Source organism: Falco biarmicus, chromosome 9 (genome assembly GCF_023638135.1).
Source record: "Falco biarmicus isolate bFalBia1 chromosome 9, bFalBia1.pri, whole genome shotgun sequence".
Lineage (NCBI taxonomy): Eukaryota > Metazoa > Chordata > Aves > Falconiformes > Falconidae > Falco > Falco biarmicus.
This window is the reverse complement of record NC_079296.1, coordinates 37,365,837-37,390,330: the sequence shown is the minus strand read 5'-3', so window position 1 is coordinate 37,390,330 and position 24,494 is coordinate 37,365,837. Positions and strand designations below refer to the sequence as shown.

Here is a 24,494-nt window from a genome sequence, read left to right as displayed (position 1 = left end):
ACACCTTTTTCTGATGATGCATTTGAAACATCTCTTCATGGTAACAGAAACCTTTGACATCACTGTCTGTCCTGGCAAAATGCAGGCTGCCAAACAGGACACAGTAGCTAGAAACCATGGGTGTAGCAGCTGGATGGAATGAGCTGAATAGAACTTAAAATCAACATAAAGACCACTAATTGAGCTCCAGTATTCAAAAGATGGCCCAGATGTCATGGTGAACTACGCAAAGTCACTTCATCGAGTGAATGCTGGATGCCCTCCATCACTCACTGCCTGTGGCATCCTCCATACTCCGTGGTGCCTCACAGCTCAGCCTGCAGGCCTTGCTCTCCAGCTGTCATTTTACACCATCATCTTCTGCCTCTGCCACTTTTGCCACTCCTGTTTTCACTGCTTTTCATGACCAGTCTGTGTCACAGAGCTTGGCTGCTAACTGAGATGCTGCACTACACATTTTTTTTAAGAGCATGATGAAACTGGGAATTGGAGTTAGGGAACAGAGGCAGAAAACACAACTTGGGAGAAGTGTGGGAATGTTGGTTGTGAGATCTTTGCCAAAGCGAAGCAGTGTAATTTGGTGTGAAAACTGGGATGGACTCAAGCAGTGGACAGTTTCAGTGAAAAGAGCTGAACTCTATCAGGGCACTCCAAATAAAATTTGCCCTGGGCAACAGCTTCTCTTGGTATATGGAATGGGGAGAGCCTGTGCTGAAGAATGTTTTATTTTATATATATATAAAATAATATATATAAGAAATCATTATGTAATATATATAATAAATATATATATATAAGAAATAAATATATAATAAAAAATATAAGAAAACATTCTTAACAGAGACAGAGAAAAGGGTTTAGCAGACCAGAGTGATAAGGAAGATGTGCAGGGGGGGATCCTGGATCCCTTTCCCACTCACCTTCCTTTGGAGAGAAATGGCAATGATGCGCAGAGCTAGTCAAAAGGACAGGAGAAAACGTTCACCATCCTGAGCAGGTACTGCTGGAGGATGCCTTATCTATAGCTAAAATAAAATCCTCTGGGGAAGGGAAAGAGGGTTTGAAACTATGAGCAGCTCATCCTTTGACTGCTCCTCCACAACAGAGAGCCTGCAGAGTCAGCCCCGACCATGTCTGTTTTGCCAACAGGGTGAGAAGGGACGAGCTGGCGACCCTGGGCTTCCTGGGCTCCCTGGCATGAAGGTTTGTATCTTCTCTGATTTTTGGGGGGAGGGCTACTCTCATCCCCTCTCCTTCCTCTCATGCGCTCTTAGGTCACTGTCCCAGTATACGGCAGCATGTTCTGCAGAGCTCAGCTGGATGTCATCCCCAAGCAGGTGTGACCGGGTCACACAAAGGATGCCTTTTTGTGAGGAATTGCATACCTTCTTGCAAGAAGGGGGAGGCTGTGGTCCTGGGATTGTGACCACGGAATCATGTTTTGGTAGATCCCCTTTAAATGCATGACCTCAGATGTACGATGGCATTTCAGCCTCTCTCCTGCTCCAAGATCCATGTGTGAGGAGGAGGTGGACTTTCTGGGAGCTGCTCTGAGTTGGAAGAGTAGCCTTGTGCTTGGAGAGACACAGGGCAGGTCAGCAAAAGCTAAGCTCTGGAGCTGTGGCTTTCTCCCTGTGCTCCCAGGTGTGCATAGAAACCACACCTTTCAAGTCAGACTTTCATAGGGTGCTTCTCCGTTGGGAAAGGGGACAGTGCACTGAATGACAGTGGCCACTTCAGGAAAGGATGAAGGTGTAATGGTAACATGGTGTAAGCAAAGTGTTCCTGTACTGCCTTTGTATCTGTTCTGTGCAAAGGATGTGGTCTGCAGGGCTCATTATCTGGCTGATGACTACAGCTCCAGAGGAAGACGTACCCAAAAAAGCCATCATCGGTGGTTTTATCAGCTCAGTTTCAATAGCAGAAGAAAATTGTTGTGTTCAAACTGGAGACTGGGGGATGAGGTCTGTCCACAGGCAGCTTATATGGCCTTGGGAATAAGGGCCGAGCAGAAGCACTGCAGCCAAAGCTGTGGCTGCTGGCAGGGCTCTAGGTGGAGCCCCCAGGCAGAACTACATTAGCCCGGTTCCTGGACTGCTGGTGGCCCTGGAGCAGTGACATTTCTGGGCTATCAAGAGACCAGCTGATGGACCTTGTCTTGGGCTCTGTCTCTCTAAGCCCACAGTTTGGCAAGTGAAATTACAGACATAGAGAAACTGAACTGTGGCACACAGCTTGTTCTTCCTTGCAAACAGGGAGAGAAGGGGAATGCTGAGAATGCCTTGGTGGGACGTAAAGGAGAACCTGGCCCTCCAGGTCTGCCTGGGCCCCCTGGACCAAAGGTGAGTGGTTTTTTTCCTGCAGGGAGTTGTGTGTTGTAAGGCACTGTGCCCTGCAGGAGGTGTGTAGGAAGGGGCAAAGGTTGCCCACCTCTGATCACCTGCCGAAGGGATGTCGGGTTCTGCAGATTGTTTTTGTTCTGTTGATTTATATGCTGAAAGAGAGAGAATTTGTGAACTGTGCTTCTGGGAGGAAAATAACCTCCTTGTGCTCAGGTAACTCCCCTCTAGGCTCTGTGAGAAACCAGGTGCTCAGAATAAACAACAACCTCTAGTCCCTGTGGTACCCGAGGAAGGGTAGACATGGGGAGGCAGGATGGAGGCCCTCCAAGTCTCCTTTCCCCTTCCTCATCTACCTCCTCAAGGAGCAGCAGCAGTAAAATCCTGCCCTTTGGCAAAGGACACCAAGGACACTTAAATCTGAGGTCCAGTCTCAGATGCACTTGGAACAGCTTTCCTGTGCACTTACTTTGGGTCTGAACTGGGTGCTTTCCTTCATGCTGAATATTGCCTCTGCACTGGGTAGAACAGAAGGGCACTTGGTGTGAAGTCATGGCAGGAGACTTGGGTTACTGGAGGAGAAGGGGGCCCAGAAGGGTGCAATTCTTCCTCCTGGAAATGCAAAACTGGCCCCCTCCACACAATACAAACCCACCCCTTCCCCTTTCTCTTTCTCTCAGGGAGAAGCTGGTGATGTTGGCCGGCCTGGTGCTGCAGGGTCACGCGGGGAAAAGGTACAGAATGCTTCTGCACAGCCCAGCTCCAGGTTCAGTAGCTGCAAATTTGTTCCTACATGTACAAAACAGCTGAAAAGGAGCATTTTAAAATTAAGCTGTGTAGTCCCAGACTGTTTCAGAGGACTAGCAGAGAACAATGATTCCTGGAGTTCAAGCAAGAGAGGGGATAGGCTTTGTTAACATCATGTTCTTCTTGTTACAGGGGGAACCTGGTTCACCAGGAGACCAGGGACCCATGGGCCCAAGGGTAGGTGTCCCTTCACTAACACTTGAAGAGTTTTGGCCACTCAAAGGAGTCTAAGGATGGTGGGACCACACTGACAGTCTAGGTTGGGCCTCTGCTTTCTTAACAGATGTTCTCACTGTCACTAAAAGTGCTTATAGCTGGGCAATGGCTAAGTTTGAGACAGGCCATTTCTCCACTCCCACACCCTCACCAGAAGATGCTCCCACCTTAGGGGAAGAAAAGTCTTCTGAGCCACCTCCGGGTGCGTGCTTGGCTTATTCATAGGAGGAGGTGGGTTTGGACATCCTAGTCTGAACTCGGACCCTTGGCATACCAGCAAAGGGCAGCAAGAGGGTGTTTGGTGCATGCCCAAGTCTGGCAATCAGACAATCCGGTTCCTGGATTCTGGCCACAATTCCACCATTCACCAGACCTGCCAGCTTTGATGGTCATGGCATGGTGATCTGGGTTTGTCTGGCTACGCTGCTGTAGTGTTTCCTGTATAAAATGTGCTTTTAAGAGCTTTGTTTAATAAATGAAAAACTGGAAGCTCATGAAACAGAGGCCCCTCTGAGACCCCTTTTTTCAGGGGTCTGAGTACCCCATGGAAAGGGCAATCCCCAAGCCCTGGCTAAAGAGCTGATATTTTGCAGGGCCCTAAAGGAGAGCCTGGGAAGGATGAAATGATGGACTACGATGGGAACATCAGTGAAGCTCTCCAGGTGAGCAACCGCCCTCCTATCCCATGAGGTGACTGCTGAGTGCTTTACTGTTTCCCAAGGGATGCAGACAGCTGAGAATGATGGAGTTCTGCTTCCTCAGCAGTAGCAGCAAATGAAAGTACCTAGTTGTTCCTTAGTCCCCTTCATCCCACAACTCACTGCTTATAGTCTTTTGGGAAATACTTGTGCACCTTGTTTAGTTGATATATTAACACTGGTGGACATAGAGGTCATGTGAATCCCCTCAAGAGTGGCCCATTGACTTGAGGTAGACAGCAAATAAAAGGACTGCAAAGCTTCCTTGAAAACATGTACTGATGATGTGCAGAGTGAGCGGCTGTACCCAGCTCTGGGTTAGCCTGGGCTCTACTTGGAAAAAGGGGAAATTGTAGCCTAACAGCTCCATGGGACACAAAGGTAGTTTTTTGCTTTTGTTCATTTTTGGGGCTCCTTGCTCATTTAGGCCAGTGCTACATTAGTGGAGAACAAGCGATCTCCAGGAAAAGCTTAGTTTTCCAATCATTGTTTCCCATTTTAATTTTTTTAATTTATTTTTTTTCCTAGGAAATACGAACTTTGGCCTTGATGGTGAGTTCCTAGCAATTTAGGTGTGGCTAAAACATTTGACCTTTGCTATTGGGAACCAGTGCTGGGTCAGCTGACAGCTGGAGGAAGAGCTCATCTTGGCACTTGAATTCTAATCGGGCCCTTTATTTTTCTGCTTTAAGAAGTAATAGGTGCTGCTCAAAACAGGCAGTGCTGAGAAAGGGTAGGGAAGAGCAAGGGGGGCTGACCAAAGCAGTGAAAAAGGAGATTCTGGGTGCGTTGCAAGAAAGCTTATACTGGCAGTCTGTGGTGGACACTTTCTGTGATGGGAGGGGAGGACATATTCACCATTGGTAAGTATAACTTGACGTAACAGTCCTGTACAAAAACAATCATTTAAAACAGCAGTGACTACAAGCTGTTTGAAGACAAAGAGAGGCAAAGTAGTTATTTTGAGCCAAAATAAGGGAAAAAGTGTCCCTGTATTTTTCTTCTCAGGAGAAGAAACCCAGTTAGGAAAAAAGCTGGGGGTTTAAAATGCAATATGACACACAGTTGTTAACACATGCTAGGCCAGACTGCTCCCTAGGTCTCCTTAAAGTGGTAACTGCCAAGACCAATTGGGAAATGTGAGGCCATTTAGCTCTGTTTAAGCTGTGGTTGGGATCTAAGTAGTGCAGTGTTTCCTATGACTTCTGTTCTAAACATATACTTTTGTAGATAGGAAGGGAAAACCTTGTTAAGTTCATCTCTGTTTCACAAGCAAATAGCTGTGGTCATTTTTGTTTTCTTCTATGAAAGTATAAAGAAATACATACATAAAACCAATTCACTTTGGACTGGCCTTTGCTCACTTTCACTGTCTATATTTCACAAATAGACTGTCACTATTTGTCTTCCCACACAAATACAATTTTAGGAGTCCCTTGGAAAATTCCCCAGCTATTTCCCCCTAAACTCAGAAAAGCTGTTTGGTTTCAAAACACAAAAGTAAAAGCCCTGTTGGGTAATCTGAAAATGAGTTTTTCTTTATCTAGGGACCCCCAGGACTTCCCGGTGTGGCTGGACCTCCAGGGCCACCAGGACAGAAGGTATTTGCTCAGTTCCATACTCGCAGAGCTAAGGGAAACAGAGGAGTGGTGCAGGAAGAATTTCTACACACAACCTTCCCCAAAGCTCCTATTCTCCCTGTTCAGCATCATCAGACTGTCCTGCTGGCCTCTACCACTCCTCATGCACAATATCCTGAAAATATCTTTTCCCACAATGATAACACCTTATCTGAAAGATCTGAAGGATCTTTTCTACTTGCCCTCCACTTTAGGAAGCAGCTTATGGGAACTGATCCCTGTGTGGGGATTGTATTGGCTGGGGACTGTGAACTATCAGTCAGGATAAACAAGGCTGGTGAAATTCTTGGGCAGTCACACAATGTGGCTTGTTTCAACAGGGGTTTCCATGCTTTTTTCTTGGTGACTATTAGTTACCAGAGTCCCTGCAGACTGTTTCTGTAATGTCCACCCTTCATCATCACGGTGCCATGCAGAAGGAGTCAGAACAGCTGCTTTCAAACTGCCAAAGTACCAATTCTGTGTTTCAGGGTGAAATTGGCTTGCCAGGTCCTCCAGGCCATGATGGAGAAAAGGTAAGACACTGCCTCTGTGAATTGCTCTTTCCTTCAGTGTTCTTATCTGGAGTTAGTATGTTCCATCTCTGTCACTGACATTGCACAGTTGCTTTTCCCACAGTGGAATAAAGTATTTTGCTTCGCAAAAATGAGCATTAATGGTTTATCAAAGTCTTAACTTATAAGGAGCAGCTGGGTTGGCATGGCAAATCTACTTTGTCCTGCCCGTGACTCCTCAGAGGGCATTACTGTGAGTGAGAGGTTGAGCAGTGAAAGAGACTCTGGTCCAGGGAGTCGCTCTGCAGGAGTAACCTTACTCTTAGCTGTAAATATTTCACTTTATGTTGTGTGGATTTCTGTTAGGGACCACGTGGCAAGCCTGGAGAAGTAGGGCCCCCTGGCCCTCATGGACTTCCAGGAAAGGATGGGCTACCTGGAATGAAGGGAGAGCCAGGTCATATTGGGGTCACAGGAGAAAAGGGCGATAAGGGAGAACCAGGACAAGCCGGCTCACCGGTGAGTAAATTGAAGCTGTCCAGGTTATGGGGCAAGGCCCTGGGACTTCTCAGATACCTCAGAGCCCCTCCGAGGTGGGTGCTGGAGGCACCTCGTTGCTGCTGTGTGAAGCGTGCCAATATGGAAGTGATGTCTTGGCTCCCTGGCTTGCTGAGGCGGCTGTCCCCAGCTACCTGCCCTGTTCTCTGGGCACTGTGTCACTTCCTCAGCTTGCTGCCTGGTGTATTGCTTAAACTGAAAAACCACTGTAAACAAGCAGGCCTGACCATGAGTGAGGAGGCTGAGGTACCAACATGCATGCCCTCCTAGGAAGGCAACTGCTTGGGGTAACCCCTTATATCCCTGCCACTAACTGGGGCAGAGTACCCAGTCTCCCAGCTACAGACTGTCACAACTTCTGTGTCCCCAGCACTAGTTGAGAGGATTTTATGCAAGAAGCTTCTGTTTCTACAAGATTACTAGGGTAAAACTCTTGTTGTCACAACTGGCTATTGGGGAGTGATTTCTAGCGTGAACTCCAGCAAACCGCACAACCATGAGCAGAACGTGGAGGCGGGAAAGCAGTACCCCATCCCCACTCTGGGCACTGGCACGTCCGCGATGAGAGGAGGACGTTCAGGCATTTGCATGTCCCGTTTCAATACTAGTGAAGCCCTGCATTTCCCAGGGCACCAGATGGTTGTCTGGGGTTTTCAGTGTGTTCTTGCGGTAACCAGAGCCAGTCTCAGCTCTTGCAGCTATGTCTTGTGTGTCTGCCTGACTTAGCTTTGCAAAGAATCCACAAATCGTTCTTGATCCATAGGGTCTTGATGGCCCCACTGGAGAGAAGGGTGAACGAGGTGACCAAGGGATGCCAGGACCACCAGGATTGCCGGGTCCCATTGGACTTCCAGGATTGACAGTAAGAATGAAAAAGGCAGGCTGCTCTTTCCTGCTTGGCAAAGAGAAAACGGCGCAGAGCAATGCACAAGGCTTCATTTCCCAAAGTGCTGAGTATCTCAGGAGCCTCAAACCCCTACCCCTTAGTTAGGGGCTTAGGTGTCACTGAATGTCCATCAGGTCTCCAGCGACTGGCAGGGGTCTGGCTGGGTGTCTGCTCCCGTTGCAGTCTGGAGGCGCTGGCTCTGGTGGCTGCCCACAGCCCCTGCACGGCTCTGTCAGCTGAGATGCCCAGTTTGCTGGCAGCACGACTCTGTTGTCAACCTGCTTGCCATAGCCCCTCCCTTAGGGGCTGTAGTGCAGCAGAGAGGTGTCAGGCTGCTGTTGGGGAAAGGCAAGCAAAGTCCTGTGGCACTCCCCTTGCACAGCCATGAGATACCGCCCCTGGAGGTTTCCCTCTTTGTAGGGTGTCTCCTCGGGAAGCAGAGGTGCAGGAGAGCCGCAAGTGAGCTGTTTGTGGAAGATATGGTGTGTTCCATCTCCTCCTTTGGGGAACTGCTGCTTGCCAGCATACGGGTGGGTGGTTCACAGGTGGCTTCTGATGCAGTGAGGCCCCAGACTGCACCTGGTTGTGACAGGGTCTGTTATTGTGTGCAGGGAGAGAAGGGTGAGCCTGGGGAGCGTGGAGACAAAGGAAATCCGGGAGAATCGGTACGTTACCTTTCCCATTTTCCTTCTGCAACCTCAGCAGTTGGGGAGGCATGATTTGGCAGCAGTGCTGCTGGCAACCAGCACGTCCCACTGTCTTATGACACACCCTTCACTGAGGACAGCAAGTTTCATCTTGTGCGAATGAATTGCCAGCCACCTCTAGCTCCCGATGCCCTACTTTTTCCCTTACACAAGAACAATCTATCTCACAACAAGCAATTGATAATGAAGGCCTGGGGAAGACTAGAAGATTGTAGAAAGCATGACAAATATTTTCCTTGGCATTTGTGGTGAATGGATTTCCTGAACAATACTCACATGTATCTACATGCATATATATTTCAATAGATTTTGATTCTTGATTTTGCCTGTTCTCCCCTCAAAGATCACCCCTAGCTTTTGTAATGCCCTGCAGCAGGGAGTCCCACAGGCTATCCAATACACTTCTGTATGTGTGGAGACAGCCACCTTCTTTCCTATCTTTTGAAACAGCTGCTAGCTGTTGGCCTTGAGCCTCCTTGCAGGAATGGTGGTAGAGTAGTGGCAGTGGATCTTTTTCTGGAAAAAACTCACTGCTTTCCCTCCTCCTAAATATCCTCAACTGCGGCATAACCCTCCCCAGAGCCCTGCTGCTGCTTCTCAGCTACTCTGTCCTGGGTTGTTGCCACTTCTGAACTCGGTCCTTAGGGGGAGTCCAGGTTTCCAAGCCTGGTAAGGCTCTGCTGCACCCTGTGCCCTGCCTCCCCTCTCAGCAGTTTTCCTCTGAGAGCAGCAGATTATGACAGCGACTTCTCTTGCATTGCTTTCTAGATATCTGGCCCCCCTGGTCCCCAAGGCCCACCAGGACCTTCAGTAAGTATTGAGTGATTCACCTGAGAAGCAAGGCACTGGGAATAAGGATAGAGCGGGAAGTGGCTGGGGAAGATTCTGGGCAGAGAAAAGAGCCACAAACACCGGAGCACTGAAACAGGGACGTGATTAGTATCACTTCAAAAACCACCTCCCCAGGGTAGGTCAGAGCTATGATGGGCTGGGTAGGTAGAGGGACAACGTTATGTTAGTCTGAGATGAAAGGGAAGACAGCAGCAAGACGGGATGGATGGGATTAAAGGGATCAACTGCAGAAAAGGTCTTAATAGCCCAAGCCAGGTTGTCCTTGGCAAGAGTCTCCTCATTACCAGATGAGGACAGTACATGAAGTGCCCTTTGGACAAATAAAGAGGCTTTCAGGCTCATCATTTGTGCCGTCACTGTGACAGAAAGGGAAAACTCTATACTGCACACTGAACTGGGAAACCTGGATTTTAAAGCACACCCTTAAACATTACTCATATCTTGTCTCTCATCCCAAATACAGGGTCTTCAGGGCCTCCCAGGACCGAAGGTAAGGCTGTAAAACACTACATCCTGAAATTTTAAGAGAATTGTCCCAGGTGCAAGAATTCCCTTCAGTATCAACTTCCTAGCTATCAAGTGATGCTTTTCTTCCATCGTGGTAAGAGGACAGATCCTTCTGGGTATTTTCTTGAAAAAAATTGATTAGCAGCTCTCACTTTAGGACCCAGAAAACTGGTCATTCCCTCCAGTTTTCACTCAGAGAAGTGGGGAGTCACCAGCCCTTGGAAATCTTCCCATGAGAACATAGTTGAAATCTTTGTCTGAAGGGTGAAGGTATGTACAGTGGGATGAACAGCCTGTCATACAATCCTAAGTAACTGAGCTCTAGCTTAAAATTAGCCAGGTTCTATACCCTGTGAATTCTGTTGTAAAGCCACTCAAGAACTTCACTGCCCTTGGTGATGAGGAGTTTTCTAATCTCCATCTACATGTGTTTATGCTCAGAATACACCATTGGTCCGCCTGCTGTAAAAAAGTACTGAGATGAAAAAAATATTTGAGTAGAAATGTTCAGTATGAGACATGTATGTATGTCAGTACATATGACAAATGACAGTAGAGAGCGGTCTTTTTCCTCTGACATTCTTGGCAAAGATTGGAAAATACGGAAAGTGTCTTAATTCTTCTGGTTACGCTCAGTAGTTGGCTACCAGCGCTATTTGAGTGCTAAAGGGGATGGTATGTTTATCCTGATTCATCTTTTCTCCAAGTGTTGATTACAGATAGTTATCTGTCTTGCTTGTCTGTACCTCACTAGCCACTGCTATCCAGTGTCTAGGAAACTTCCACAGAGGCAGTTGTCTTTGGGGTATGTGCCAAACAAACGCAGGTGAGCCTGGCGCAGCACAGACTGGAGTGTAGGCAGGGGCAGTACTGCACCAGTTCCTCCTTGAACAGAGGATCTGTGTAGACTTAATCAGCAGGTGCAACGAGATGTCCTGAGTGTGGAAATTTTTGTTCCATCCCTGCAACCCGTAATAAGCCTTTTTGTAATGAGGCTTTCAGTAGCGGGAAAGAAGAGCATTTTACACCCTTTGCAGACATGTCAGAAATAAGTAACTCTTCCAGGCATGTGCTCAAGCCAAATGCTGGTGTAGAGCAGTGATGCACGGCTGTATCGAAACCGGAGCGCTGGCAGAGTGAGTCAGCAATGTGTTGTCTTACAGTGGTAGGAGAGTACAGCAAGCAGGCTTACTGTTACTGTGCAAACACGGTTCTTCTGACACTGCTGTTTCAAAATGCAACCACAATAATGTTTTAAAATGCCTTATGAACAAGAAGGGGGAGGGGAAGGAGGGGAGCAGGATCTTTGGGTCGCATTTTGAATTTATGAAAAAGGAGTATCTTGTTTAATATTGCTTTATAGTTTATAATACAGAATTTAAAAAATATAGTTGGAAAAAAATGATGAAATTATTTTTTGCCAAATGTTGAAATCGATGCCTTTTCATTTACAAAAGTGTTTCCAAAAATTATTTCGGTATGATTTTTTTTCAAAGCTTATAGACGCTTGTCATTCACTTCCAGTGGATCCACATCTTAAAATGTAAAACCACCCTATCAGACAACTTCTAGTTACTTACATTAACCTGCCATTCCCTGCAATAGCCTGGAAAGCAACGCAGAAGTGAGCTCAGCTCCCCTTTGGCCGTCTTTAAGCACTGGGCCTGAATGTCCTTTTACTGCCATTGACTTAAAAGAGGTGCTTACACAGAGGTTGTCTGGCTGGTACTGATTTTCTCCACTGGGCTGAGACTCGGGCTAAAGCATTACTCTGCTGCCTCTTGTATTCTTTTTGCTGCTTCGCTCTCTGAAAGGAGGAATGTTTGTTATATAAGTGGTGTTATGGTGGGTTTATTTTCTGCTTCATCCTTCCTTTAGGGGGAAGCAGGGATTGATGGACTGAAAGGAGAGAAGGGTGCCCAGGGTGAAAAAGGAGACAGAGGGCCACTGGGATTACCCGTAAGTATCCAGGAAGCAAGCAGCACTTTATGAGCCAAACTTATATCAGCTGTAAAAAGATCCCTCAATAGGAGACGCACACAGGGATTTAACACGTAAAGTCAGAGATGATCTATAAATAACTGTGTCTTTGCTTTTTAAACCTAAAGCCTCAATTTCTGTACAGAGCCTTTATCTTTTAGATCTGTAAAATAGATCCTTGATCACTTTAATTCTTCCTGCTTCTGGCAGGATTGGGAAAAACAAGCAATAGGTTTCCTGTGGGTTCTTCGCACTTCACAAGACCAGAAACAGAAGTCAAAAAGACGTGAAAAAGAAAACACTTTTCCAGCTGTTTGTCACCTGGGCCAAACTTTGTACAAAGCTTTGTGCTTCTGAATGGAGTCAGCTTCTTCACTAGCCGATACTTTCCTCTCACTTCTGCAACGGAATCAATGCTTCCCCTGACATGGTAGAAGCTTGCTGTGTTCCCTGCTATATGTGAACTCAGCCACATCAGACTAGTGTTAGTGCACTGCTTAGCTTAGCAAGGGGGAATTGGCAGAATGATAAAGAAATTACAGTAGCTTTAGAGATACAAACCTGAAGACGTTGCGAAGCTCTAAGCTCACAATGTAAAAAGCCTCTTCTCCCGCTGTCTGAGCTGACAGATGATAATGAATTAGTGGTAACTAGTTCCACCCAGTTGCTCTGCAGCCCCCGAGTTCTCTCCTCATAAAAAGCACCAGTGGCAGAGCACGCCCTCTCCCTTTGCTGAACACACTGCCTGGAAACAAGCTCCGCAAAGCGCATCTTGTGTACTGTGTGACTTTGTTGGCCTGTGTTTGATCACCCAGATCCCTTGTCCCTGACTGAAATGTGCGTGTCCTTGTTTGTAAAACATTTTCCTCCTTTTATTGTGCTATATAGCAGTTACCTTCTAGGGCCTGGGTGCATCGCATGTAGCTAGGCTCTCAAGCAACCTCATCATGTATGTATTCACTGTGGCTCTGTGCAGAGCAAGGGGGGAGAAAGCCACACTTCTGGAAGGCTCAAATGCAGAAGATCGTGCCTCAGCGAAGCAGAGAGGAGGAAAAACCCAGTCCCCATTTTGCCCTGAGAAATGCAAATGGAAGCTTTCTGTGTAAATGGTTATTCCCTCAGTGGGGTATCTGTGGGGTATCGGGACAGGGGACAGAGGCTTTTATGACAGTCTGAGCAGAAGATGCCCCAGCAATTATCCTGACAAGCTTATCAGCGTGGCAGGGAACATGCTACCTGGTTTTCCTACAGCAGTGAGCCCCATGAGAAACCAAAGTCCCTTAGCTCTTTGCATCACTCTTCCTGAGCTGTGGAGACGGGAAGACCAGCTCAGAAGCATCCTCTTAGAAATGTTTTGTGTTTGGATCAACAATATCTGCTGGCCAACTAGGGAGCACAGATTAGTGAGCTGCTAATAAGATCAGCGAGATACTGTGGATCCTGTATTCCTCCTCAGAGCTGCCTAAGTCTCTTCATGAGCTTTCCCATGCCCAATCCAGTGTGTTTTCAGCCTGTCACACTAAATGCAGTGTCAAACAGGTACTGAAATATTTCAAAGACAGACTCTGTAAAATCCCACAGCTGGATCTGCTGCCTTTTCATGTGTTACTTAGGACTTGACATCATGCCAGAATTTCAGCACATTTCAGCACTGATTGCAGTAGCCTTGGGCTTCTCCCTATGGCCAACAAGCTGAGTGTCTCCTAGCCACTGTCAAGAGACAAGACACTGGGCTAGATGGGCCTTGGGCAGAGCCACTCTTAAGTTTTATGGATGAGGAAATTCAGGGCAAGAGCCAAATGTTCAGAAAAGTGCCACATAATCTTCATCTGGTGAAAATCTGCACTGGTGACACAGGAAGATGAGCCACCTGTTTTAAAAGCTTCCGAACAATTGGACGTAGAGTGGAGCAAGCCTGGAGCTAAGCGTGGAAGTCCTACAGGACTTGGGTTTCTTGGTAGGACCGATGGCTCTGTTCTGCTTGTAAATGCCTCTGTAACCACAGGCCTCTGGTCCTCTGAGCCTTGTGTCTCATCTGTGTTGCCTAGTCTGCTGCAAAGGCAATGCAAGTTTCAACTCCACTGTCACATTGTCCTTTTCACCACCTGTCACAGAACAGCTTCTTCCTCAGGGGTTTTCTTGGTGGCACATAGAGAGGGAAATTTGCATTCTCAAAGGGATCTAAAAGTTGCAGGTCAACATTATATGTATTCAGTGTTTCTATGTTTTTGTTGGTTTGCCTGTAAGTACCATCACCTGTCCTTGAGATCTTAATTTTTGTTTATTGCAAGCATATGTTTGTCTCAAGTCACTGCTTCACTCACCTCTCCCCTCCCCTCTCCTTTCCCCCTCACCCTCCTCCCCTCTCCTCTTGCCTTGTTTTTGTTAACCCTCCCCCGTCTGTTCAGGGTGCTTCAGGTTTAGACGGCAGGCCTGGACCACCGGTGAGTTCCATTTCTCCATTACCCTACGTTCCTCCTCCCCAGTATCGTGATTTGTCTCGTCTCTTCCACCAGAGTCTCGTTTACACCAGGAATAACCTTCTTTTCTCCCAAAGCAGGCTTGGGAGGGGGGTTAAACTTAGACTGAGAAGTGCTGTCACATGCTTGTCTTTTTTGATACTACAGTCTGTCTGGATCCTGGGATCACAGGCTACTTGTTCCACTTTATCTCAATAACAAGATGAATGAAACCTCTGCATGGTTCCATGTTGCTCTGTTCTCCTGTCCTCTTTATTGTGAGGGGTCTCCATCCTGTCTTTCTCCACGGTAGCCTTGCTTGCCATCTTGTAGGGACAGTTGTTCTTCAGTTTTGCCTTAGGCATAATAATGACTGTGTGTCTTGTCCTGTGAGCAAAAAGCTTTGTGCTTTGTTTTCACACATGGCACTTCAGGCTGCATCGCTGTGAGTTGCAGGTATGCTTACAGGTACCTCTCCATAGCCTGGTAAGCAGCTCACCGCAAGAAGTTGCATCTAAAAGGCCGCCTGCAAGCAGGACTAGCCCTTCGCCTCTCAGCAGCAGAATGCCATGCAACTTCAGCAACTCCACACATGCTTTGCTTAGTCCCAGCTGCCTGGGGGTGCCAGTGGTGGGGTGTGTTCCAGTTTAATATATACCTCTGAGAGGCAGCAACATCTAATAGTGGAGCGGGAAGATGCAAGAGCCCCACTTCTTGCTGCTAACTCACTGTGAGATGTGAAGGAAACAAACTCCTTGTGCCTAAGTTTCTCAGTCTGTCAAATTCAGAGTGAGACAAGTAACGCTAACCTGGTTCTGCAAGCCATTCTGCTGTCGTTGGGTAACAGAATGCTATTCTTGGCTGTTAAAGGGCCAAATATTTTTTAATCCCTCTTGGGAAATCACACATCGCTCATGTACAATCCATTTGACTATTTAAAAAGAAAAAGCAATTTCTCCTTCTCAGCATAACTGGAAACAATTCAGCTGCTCTAACTTCTGAACAGAATCTGAATGGCAGCTTATATAGTCACTTGTTTCGGGAAACTGTAGATTTAACTTTATAAATGTGGTGGCGAGATCTCAATGATCTTAAAATAATGCATATGTGCAGGCAATTGAGATTTCTGTGATGTGAACTCCTGTGCATGACCCTAGGGAGAACCTGATTTTCTCACTTCCTTCACTACATTGAAGTTGTGTTGCACGAGCTACTTCTCCGCTTACATTCTGCAGATCTTAACTTGTCTGAAAAGCTCTCCTGATCCACATGAGTCATCCTGCTCACTTTGGAGGGGTTACTTTAGTGCCTAAGGATTACAAGCTCACACTAAAAAGTGCAAGACCTTTTCCATAAGGCTGTAGAAAGGTGTCCCTGTTCTGGAAGCGTCTTCCTTTGGTCTTCCTAGAAGGCAGGTAATGAGCCTCAAAGGTATCCTTTCGTCGAGGTTCCATGAAGGAATTGTGGCTCGATACCTACACGGTTAGCAAAGTTCTTGCTGATCTAAAAGCATGTGATACAGGGTTAGGAAGGTAAACACCTGTCTATACTATGTAGTTAGGTGGGCGTACTGCACACCGCAGATTAGAAAGCTATCCTTTATCTAGACTGTAGAATGTGGTCTGGGAGAGTTGTAAGAGACCTTCCAGTGGGAATACTCCACAACAAGTTCAAGGAGTCTATGCTGAATTGAAAGTGCCTAGCCAGAAGGACTATTGCCTAACTGCTCTGTTGCCGGCATTAAAGATAATCTTCGGTTAATTTCCCAAAGCCCAAGCAAGTCTCAGCAGCACTGGAAAGTAAGTTTGGTATGCTAGTGGGAGATGGCCCCTGTGTCAGAGGGTTGGCAAAAAGACTGTGTTTTCCTGTTAGCATGATTGGGAGCCTGGTGGAGTGACATAAATGGCAAAAAGGGAACAGAGGGACTGGGACTGAATGATAGCCCTTCATTTGCATCTGTGTAGGTACACATCTGCATTCACCTCTGCAGCATGTTGTTTTTAAACTTGCATGATTGACTGGCTGCCTGCCACCAAGTAACAGACCTCTTTCATTTTTGCTCAACTCAACTGACTTCGGGGCGGGGGGGGGGGGGGGGGGGGCGGGGAAGAGAAAATAAGGAAATAAAGAAAAAGAAAAGAAAATTTATTATCATATATCTAAATGACCTTTATTCTGCTACAGCTTTCAGCCTTGTCTGATAGAAAATGAGAGAGAAAAAAAATCCCTCCTGTGGAACTGGTAGCAATGCCTGCTGTAACAATTGTCAAGAGAGAGCTTCAAAATTAAAAATAAGGCTTTGTAAAATGGTGCTGGTGTGATCTAATGTAACAGTAGTTCCCATGTTCTTCAAATTGCCTGTAACAGCTACTTCAAATCCATCGCCACCAACACTGAAAGCTGTAGTGGTGCTAGATGCCTTCCACCACCAGACTGTCCTTCCCAGCTGTGCTTTTTCCTAAAGGAGCAGCAGTGTCTCCTGCCTTTAATGAGGCCCTGGAATAAAAATATCCTGATGTGTTTTCCTTCCTACAACTACAGGGTACTCCAGGACCAATTGGGGTTTCGGGACCAGCAGGACCAAAAGGAGAAAGGGTGAGTTTTCTTCAGAACGGACCAATGCTCTGTAATTTCTTTGAAGATACCGCAAGTCTCTGTGATGGTGAAGCTCTACGTTTTTCTAGAGCTGGAACCGCTCTCTCCTCGTGCATGTAAGACCCTCAGCTGGGCCTCTTTGAATTTTGAGTATCTCATCCTCAGGGTTTTCAGGTGCTTTGAAAGGGGTCCTTTACTTTTCTTCTATAGTGCTGTTATAGGCACTGCTGTGCTGCCTGTTTGTACTGAATAGGAATGTAAGACTTTCTACTCTCTTGTCTTCATTTCAGGGCAGTAAAGGAGATCCTGGAGCTGTCGGACCAATGGGGCCAGCAGGGCTTCCTGTAAGTATGGAAGTACCAGGGATTTTTTACCTACAGTGCCTCTTCCCTTGCTGTGGTTGATAGCTTAAGGTGCTGCTGTAATACAGCATTTGCAGTTTCAGCTACGTTAGGTGATAAAAAACCAAAGTTGCAAACCTATTTACACTATGAGAGCAACAGAAAGAGCTTGGTAGCTTCAGAGCAATGATTCAGAACGAGGAGGATGAAGTTGAAGGCAAACTAATTCGCCTTGGTCCTCAAACTGCCAAAAGAAGCTGCACAGGACTCCCAGGACATGTTGTCTTAGCCCAAAGAGCTGCTTTTGAGCACATCTGCTCTGTTTCCCTTTCCACAGCTTGGGTGCCTGCCTCCCACCTGTCTGGGAGGGCCTGTCTTGTCATTGCAGTGACAAAAGCTGCCTTCAGTGAGGTTACTTCCACTGTTTGGGACTATTTTTTGCAAAACGGGGCCCATGTTGGAACTGTAGTGTTATGTAATCATGGAGCTGCTTTGTTGTGTTTGCTGGTTTTTTCAGGGGCTGCATTCTTTGAGCTAGTTCGTATTTTATCTGAAGAACCCTTAGAGTAGTAGAAGTGGTGTTACAACCTGGGTGGTCTAATGGAGGTGAAAAGGAGGTTGTCTGCTGGAAAATTTTTTGTCGGGGTGGTTTTTTTTTTTGTTTGTTTGGTTTTGGTTTTTTTTTTTTTAACCATACAGCAATTGGTACAAATGGTAAAAGCAAACAACTGGGCACACATTCTTCTTTTTGAGTGGGAATACAATGGGGCCTACTTATTTTAAAATATTTCTTTTTGTGTTGATGTATTTCAGGGTTTACAAGGTCTACCTGGTGACAAAGGTATCCGGGTAAGTTACCAGGCAAACTTCTTGCATTTAGTTACTAATGTCTTCACACAGTGAAAGACCGGTTAACTCCTGAGCAACCTTAAGTAGCTAGCATGTAATTCTGCCTGCTTGACCTTCATATAAGTAACTTTACAAACTTGTATTTTAGCAGGTGATACCTGTAGCTTGTATAAATGAAAACTATAGGAGGGATTTTCTAATGTGTTCATTGCTGTCACAGCTCTCTTCTCACTGAAGCATGGGACTTCAGGTGTAGTAGAGTTAGGCTAACATGATATGCTTTAGGAAATCCTGAGTATCTATTTACTGGTGTGTGTAGCGATTCCCATAAGAATTAACTGAGGAGAGCCAGCAAATCTTATTACGTTACTTCTAAATTCCCTCTGAAACATGAAAAAAAGAAGGTTGCCCTCTAGCAAATGATCCTCCAGAGAATTTGGCAGATGGAAATTTGGAAAAAATAAATTAAATTCACCTATCTTAAAGAATCAGACACGAAGCCTCCTCAGGCATTGTCCTGAATGGATGTGATGGTGAAGATTTGGGTCAAAACCAATAACATGAATGGCTGCTTTTCTGTCATACCACCTGTGTTACAGAAAAATAAACGTTACTAAAAAGTGCATGTTGAGAAAATCCTTGCTTTTTCATCAGGTTTTCCACAATGTAAGGAATTTCTTGCCTGTTAAGGCTCTGAATCTTTTTGATAAAAACAGTTGAGAGCTATAGTTGAATATAATTTATAGTTAGAAATATAAATGTCTTCTGGATTAGACTTTGTAAGATTATAGTTTTATAAATACGTCAAGTAGTTCAACATAGCACAGATTTGTATGTCTTTATGCATGTACTCGCACATACATTCTCTTCATAAGACTCTGGTATCACCTAAGTTTATCTGAAAATGTAAAGTTTTACAGTGCATGTGCCTGTGTGGTGATTTCATTATATGAATTTGCTTTTGATACAATAGTGAGTGTTCTCTGTCCTTTATCTGCAATGTATTTCTGAGCTTACTCTGCACAGAATGGGCAATTTTGGAAAGCAGTAGCCAACTGGCATCTTAAACTAGGGGAGAAAGGTCCACGTTTCATGGGAGCTCTGAAGTTCTCCCCTTTTTTAATCACTGCATTTCTGGCTTTGCTTCTTAACTTCCCCTTCACTAAGATGTGTTTTATTTTGTTTGTGCGGCTTCTAAACAAAAAATACTTTAACAGAATTCCTAGACTTTTTCAGTTGGTTGTAAAACTGGGCATCTCCTTTAAAAGAAGGATCCCTTATTAGCTGTAGATAGGCTTTCACTGAGCTTTCACATGAAAACAAAGGAAAAATGAAACTGCACTTTCTTGTAGACGATGAATTGGAAAGCATGAGTGGGAAGTTTTGTTGGCCCCTTGAAGCATGCATGCACTTTGCATCACTGTAGCCAATATTTTGAAATGAGAAGTGTGAGAAACTTGAGACTGTAAAAGGGCAAGCGCAATATCTTTGCAGGTAGTATCCTAGAAAATACCACTTTTCCCACTGAGTCCTTGTACAGGGGCTTCCCCTCTTCAAAAATTGTGAGCAGGTCACTACTGCTTAGAGCTAAACAGCATGGTTTTGGTGAGTCCCCTTTACACTGCTGTTTTGTCTGAATGCCTCCGTCCCTTTGAAGTCATCAGAGAGATCTGACAAGTACCATTTAGCAGAACTGGACACAGTGCTGGTTCTCCAGGATTTGCTCTGCAGCCTAAACACCGGGTCTCCCCTACAGTGGGACACATGGCTTCCACACCAGAACCTCCTCAAAAGTGTGGGACAGTCTCTCCCAACTGCTGGCAAAACTATAGCAGCAGTGCAGTCAGGAGACTTGCAAATGAACAAGAAGAAAGCTGTGAAGTCAAAAAGAGAAGGCAACACCCCACTTCTGCCCTGTTCCACAGGGGCTGGGATACAACACTGGCCTCTGTGGAGGTGGGAGATGTGTCCATTTGAAATGCAGCTCTTCCTTTCAGACAGCAGCAGTAAGCACAGCGCTTCAGTGTGAAGGTTTTCAGTGCTGAGCACATTAAAAATGAGGATCCGCTTTGTTAAGCTCCCAAATACTTTGCCAAAATCCTTTCTATTACTTGATGCAGAGCAGTGGTTTGAAATCCCAGAAATGCTTCTGCTGCCCTTTTTTGAGTGGGAGGTCAGCATAGCTGCACCTGGGGACAGGTAGAGAGAGTATTGTGGCACTAGGTAGCAATGGGAACAGATGGCCTTTCAAGTAACCCAGCTGAAAAAGTATAAACCCTGATTTTTGCTACCAGGCTGATCTTTTCACTGTTATTTTAATGCCTGTGGTTTTTTTTTCCTGTGTGTATGTGCGTCTTCCTCACTCCTACAGGTCCACCTTTGTCCCCTTTATCCCTGCCTCCTCTTCTGCCTTTCTTCCCGGTTCCTTCCTCCTTCCTCCAGAGCAACCCATGCCTCATTTTCCTGGATTATCCTCTCTGTTCCAGTGCTTGGTTCTGGTTGACTTCTCATTACCTCTCCTCTCCCATCCATTTCTCTTGCCAGCTTTGGGTTTAACATTTTCTTTTTATTTTTTTTACTAAGAAGAAACAGCAACCTGTGCTGTCTGATTTTATCCCTTAATTCCTTTAACACTCCCCACAAGGACTCTAAATGCAACTCCCTGTGCAAAAACTCCTTTTCCTGTTTTATGCTTAGCAGCTGTGAGAATTTCCTCTGTTATACAGAAAGATTTGGTATAGAGAAAACTGGCAAACACCCATGCTATGCCCTGCCTTGGCTGACCGGCTACAGGAGGGATGTATCCTCCCTGGGTAGGGAGAGCCAACAGGGCATCTAGGCATTCCACCAGCCCCATTCGTGGCGTGGCTGGCTTTCATTGACCTAATGCTGCCCCTCCTCAAGAGAGTAGGCCTCCTTTTTGGTTATGATTTGTTAAACTGTGTCCTCTCTGCCCTGGCTCTGGAGTAACTCAACATGGAGCCTGCGGAAAAATTGCAGTATCAAACTGCTGTAAGAATCATACCGCCCTGGGGTACGTCTGTGCTGCCAGAGCAGAGGGCCAGGGGCAGCCGCTGCCCTGTGGCTGTGCTGCTTAGGGCTAGTCAGCCCCTTGTCTAACAGGTTTGTCTGGGGGAGCACTACTCAGAGCGCCCCAAATGACAAGCAGGCTGTGCAGATTGTCCGGGCCGAGTACATGCTTCATTCTCTGGCTCTTCTCTATTTAGCATTGTTGACGCACCCCAGTGCACAAATGACTGTAAGATTCGGGCAAACACGCTCATTCAAGTTAAAGCTTTGCTGCTGTGAGATGTAGAAGTAATTGTACATCTTAAAAAAATAAAATAAAAACCTCTCAAAATCCCTAAACCCCCCCTTCACACACCCCATCCCCCTACAAAAAAAAAACAAACCAAAAAAACCCAAAAAAACCCCAGCTTTTAAGGAAATGCTAGCAACTCATGGTGGCAAGCAGTGTTCATTAAACAGTTTAACCTTTTCCCATGAGTGAGAATTTTTTTGAGAATGAGAATTCAGAGTGGTGAGAAAAGTACAATCAACAGAGGGCATCTGTGCCGGCAGTGCCTTCCTACCACAGCAGGAGAGGCTGCCTGGGGTCTGCTGCAGGTCTGGTCATCGGAGGCAGCTTCCCCAGAGTTTCTGTGGCAGAGGAGGGACCCTGTGTGTCTAGGGCCAGCCAGTTCTCAGTGGGTGCCTCTCTCTCCAAATGTATACCGTACTGAAGGTGTAGGAAGTCCAGAGAAGTCATCTCATAGTGATGGTGCTGATGGAGGAGGAGTAGTGCTCCTTGCAGGCCTGCCCATAAAGTTCAGAGGCGCTAGTAATCCCTTTGATGCAGAGCCCTTACAGTCTACCAGTGTGGGACTTTAGCAATGGCCCATGTGTTTATGCAGCTAAGTAATGGTTAGTAGCTCCATATGTTGTTTTCCACTCAATGTCTCAAAGGGAGATTTCTCTTCTTTTCAAATGTTTCCTAAATGTTTATCCTTTTTTAAAACTATCGCTGACATTTGTTTGAAATGGATGATCCTAAAGCTTTTGTGTATTCTTTTTTTCTTGGACTAAACTATTATTTACAGGGGGAGAGGGGCAAGAAAGGCTCTAGAGGGTCTAAAGGGGATAAGGGAGACCAAGGAGCGCCTGGATTAGATGCACCCTGTCCGTTGGTATGTTCTGTTTCATCAAATGTATTGTTTTAAGATTTGTTGATGGGGAAGAAAGAAGGAAAACATAAATAATGGTCTTGCAAAAGTACAACACTCAGGTGAGGCCCAGCCTGGTTCCCACTGCTATCAATGGCAAAGCTGCCATCATGATGGGGAACCACTGGTCCTTTGAGCAATCAGGCTGTTGAGTGACCATGCTTATATTCCTTCCTCTTCCGGAGCTCACAAAGGTTTGGGGTACATGGGGTGTCCTATGTGCTGGGAGCCCAGGGCTTTCTCCTTTGTGGATAGAGCCCTGTGTCTCCTCTGCTGCTGGTTGTGGCTCTTCTCTGGAGGTGTTTAATGTCATCATGTCTACGTAACGGCAAAACCTGAATGCTATTTTTCTTGCCTTGGAATAACAGCCAGCTGATGTGATCGCCTGAGAGCAACACAGGGCACTCGAGCTGCATTACCCAGAGGGAAAACAAATCTCACTTATTTCATAAGGGATATGTTTCTGTCAAAAGATACTGTCTATAAATGTAGACAAATGAATAAATATAGGAATTTGTGTACATTTTCATCTAAACTCATACACTACGGCAAACTGCCAAAAATCTGCAGTACTGCCATAAATCCCAGAGTACTTGTGGATCATCCATCCAGAAATCCAGCTGCTGAGTTTCCTAGTGAGGACAGGAAGAACGGATGATTTCAGGACAGAGGAAACACCATTCTCGTCCTTCTCAGATTTAGCTCAGAGAAGTCTCTCCTGACTCGCAGACAACAGAAAGGAAACTGCTACTACTGATTACACAGGCAAAACTAAGACGGAAAACACGGGCCATCTGTATGATGGGTATGCAGCAGAGTGCCCTGTGATAATCCCAGTGGGGGACTCGGCCTCTCCTCCCGTGACATGGAGGTAACTGGCATTAACTGAAATAACGATAGTGGTTGATTTCATAAACAGGGTCTCCGAGGTTTTAAAGGCGAGAAGGGTGAGCCGGGGTTACCTGGGCTGGACGGCCTGGATGCCCCATGCCCATTGGTATGGCGTACCTTCCCTTTCCTGCATGCTCGTTTGCTTTTTCTATCTTGGTTGTTATTTTCTGATACTTTCAAATAGATGCATGCCCTAGAAACACCTGGCAATTCCTTCCTTACCTATCTCCATCCCACCTTCCTCACGCTGCTGTTGTCGGAAACAGGCCCTTCCCTTCATGCTGAGACTCACAGCTGCTGCCAGCATTACTTTGTGGCACGAGGGAAAATGCAGTGGGAATGAGGATTTATTTACAGCTGCTTTAATTCTTCCTTTGCCTGCAAACTGACAGCTTTCAGTAGACTAACGTATGAAGACCTGCCTCTGCACTGCCTTGGCTTTCTAGCAAGGAGCTCTAATGCTCATGTCCTTCATTAACTCTAAGAGCTTGTACGTGGCTAGCACAGCCTGACGCTGCTTGGTATTACCTCAATCACCCTGTACATTAACATGACTGAAAAAAGAGAGTTACCCTGTTAGCGAGCCCATGCGAAATGTATTAACTGGATGCTTGATTCCTGCTAGATAGTTCCTATTTGTGACTCTCCCCAGAAGTACAAATGGTACCCATAGCATCGAAGAAACTTGAATTTGGAATCGCCTGTTTCCCAATATCCACCTTATTCAAGTATTAAAGGATGATTATTGTATTAGTGCCTCGTCTAACCCAACTACTGTAGGACAGAGGTATTCAGTAATGCTTAATCTCAACTGATTTCTAAGTATCCCATTAAACAACACTGATCTATCAATTTATTCTGAGATTTTCTGGAGATGCGGCAATCGGGAGGTTTTTGCTCCCTACAGCAGTCTCAACAACTCCGTAATACTTTGAAACTTGTACTTCTCTGACCTTCTAGTCCCTGCTTGACATGACTAGATTTGCCTGAGCATGGTCATTCCAAGCTTTATGCTTACTTAAAGATGTTTGATGCCATTTACAAGGGATGGGATATCAATCAGTTCAAATAGGTGGAAAAATGCCAAAGAAAAAAGCCACACTTAGTTTGGGAGGTTTTCTTAGTCTCCTGAGCAAACTAGCCCTGAAATTGCCATTAAAAGCCTTTAGTATTTGACCTTTGTGAAGAGCTAACGGTCTTCCTTCCAGCATTCCCTCCTTTGGGTGCTGCCAGTGTCCCTTTAGGGCAGCAACTGCAACAGTGACCGCTTGTAAAGTCTCAGTTGCTGCCCCGTAAATGTCAGGTAATAGAAAGAAACTCTTCTGCCAGTCCCACAGGTGAAATCACACCTTCCCAGAGCAGTCCACAATGGTGAAAAAACACTGAGCCATGTGTTTTGCCTTGCACTGAAAACAGCCAGGTTTCTATGGAGTGAGCTGAACAAGGCACCTA

At 45.9% G+C, this 24,494-nt stretch overlaps 1 protein-coding gene across 1 annotated transcript in view; it reads left to right on the top strand.

Annotated features, from left to right (window-relative positions):
• The window catches only part of COL13A1 (collagen type XIII alpha 1 chain), a 61,090-nt gene that overhangs the window by 33,297 nt on the left and 3,299 nt on the right, over positions 1-24,494 (top strand). Inside the window, exons 22-40 of the mRNA XM_056351884.1 lie at positions 1,150-1,203; positions 2,256-2,342; positions 3,020-3,073; positions 3,279-3,323; positions 3,956-4,024; positions 4,589-4,612; positions 5,608-5,661; positions 6,171-6,215; positions 6,561-6,713; positions 7,516-7,614; positions 8,250-8,303; positions 9,114-9,155; positions 9,661-9,687; positions 11,583-11,663; positions 14,093-14,128; positions 16,685-16,738; positions 17,029-17,082; positions 17,893-17,928; positions 22,029-22,115. Of these exons, the coding sequence (XP_056207859.1) occupies positions 1,150-1,203; positions 2,256-2,342; positions 3,020-3,073; positions 3,279-3,323; positions 3,956-4,024; positions 4,589-4,612; positions 5,608-5,661; positions 6,171-6,215; positions 6,561-6,713; positions 7,516-7,614; positions 8,250-8,303; positions 9,114-9,155; positions 9,661-9,687; positions 11,583-11,663; positions 14,093-14,128; positions 16,685-16,738; positions 17,029-17,082; positions 17,893-17,928; positions 22,029-22,115 (1,155 nt within the window). The remainder of the gene's footprint in view (positions 1-1,149; positions 1,204-2,255; positions 2,343-3,019; positions 3,074-3,278; positions 3,324-3,955; positions 4,025-4,588; positions 4,613-5,607; positions 5,662-6,170; positions 6,216-6,560; positions 6,714-7,515; positions 7,615-8,249; positions 8,304-9,113; positions 9,156-9,660; positions 9,688-11,582; positions 11,664-14,092; positions 14,129-16,684; positions 16,739-17,028; positions 17,083-17,892; positions 17,929-22,028; positions 22,116-24,494) is intronic.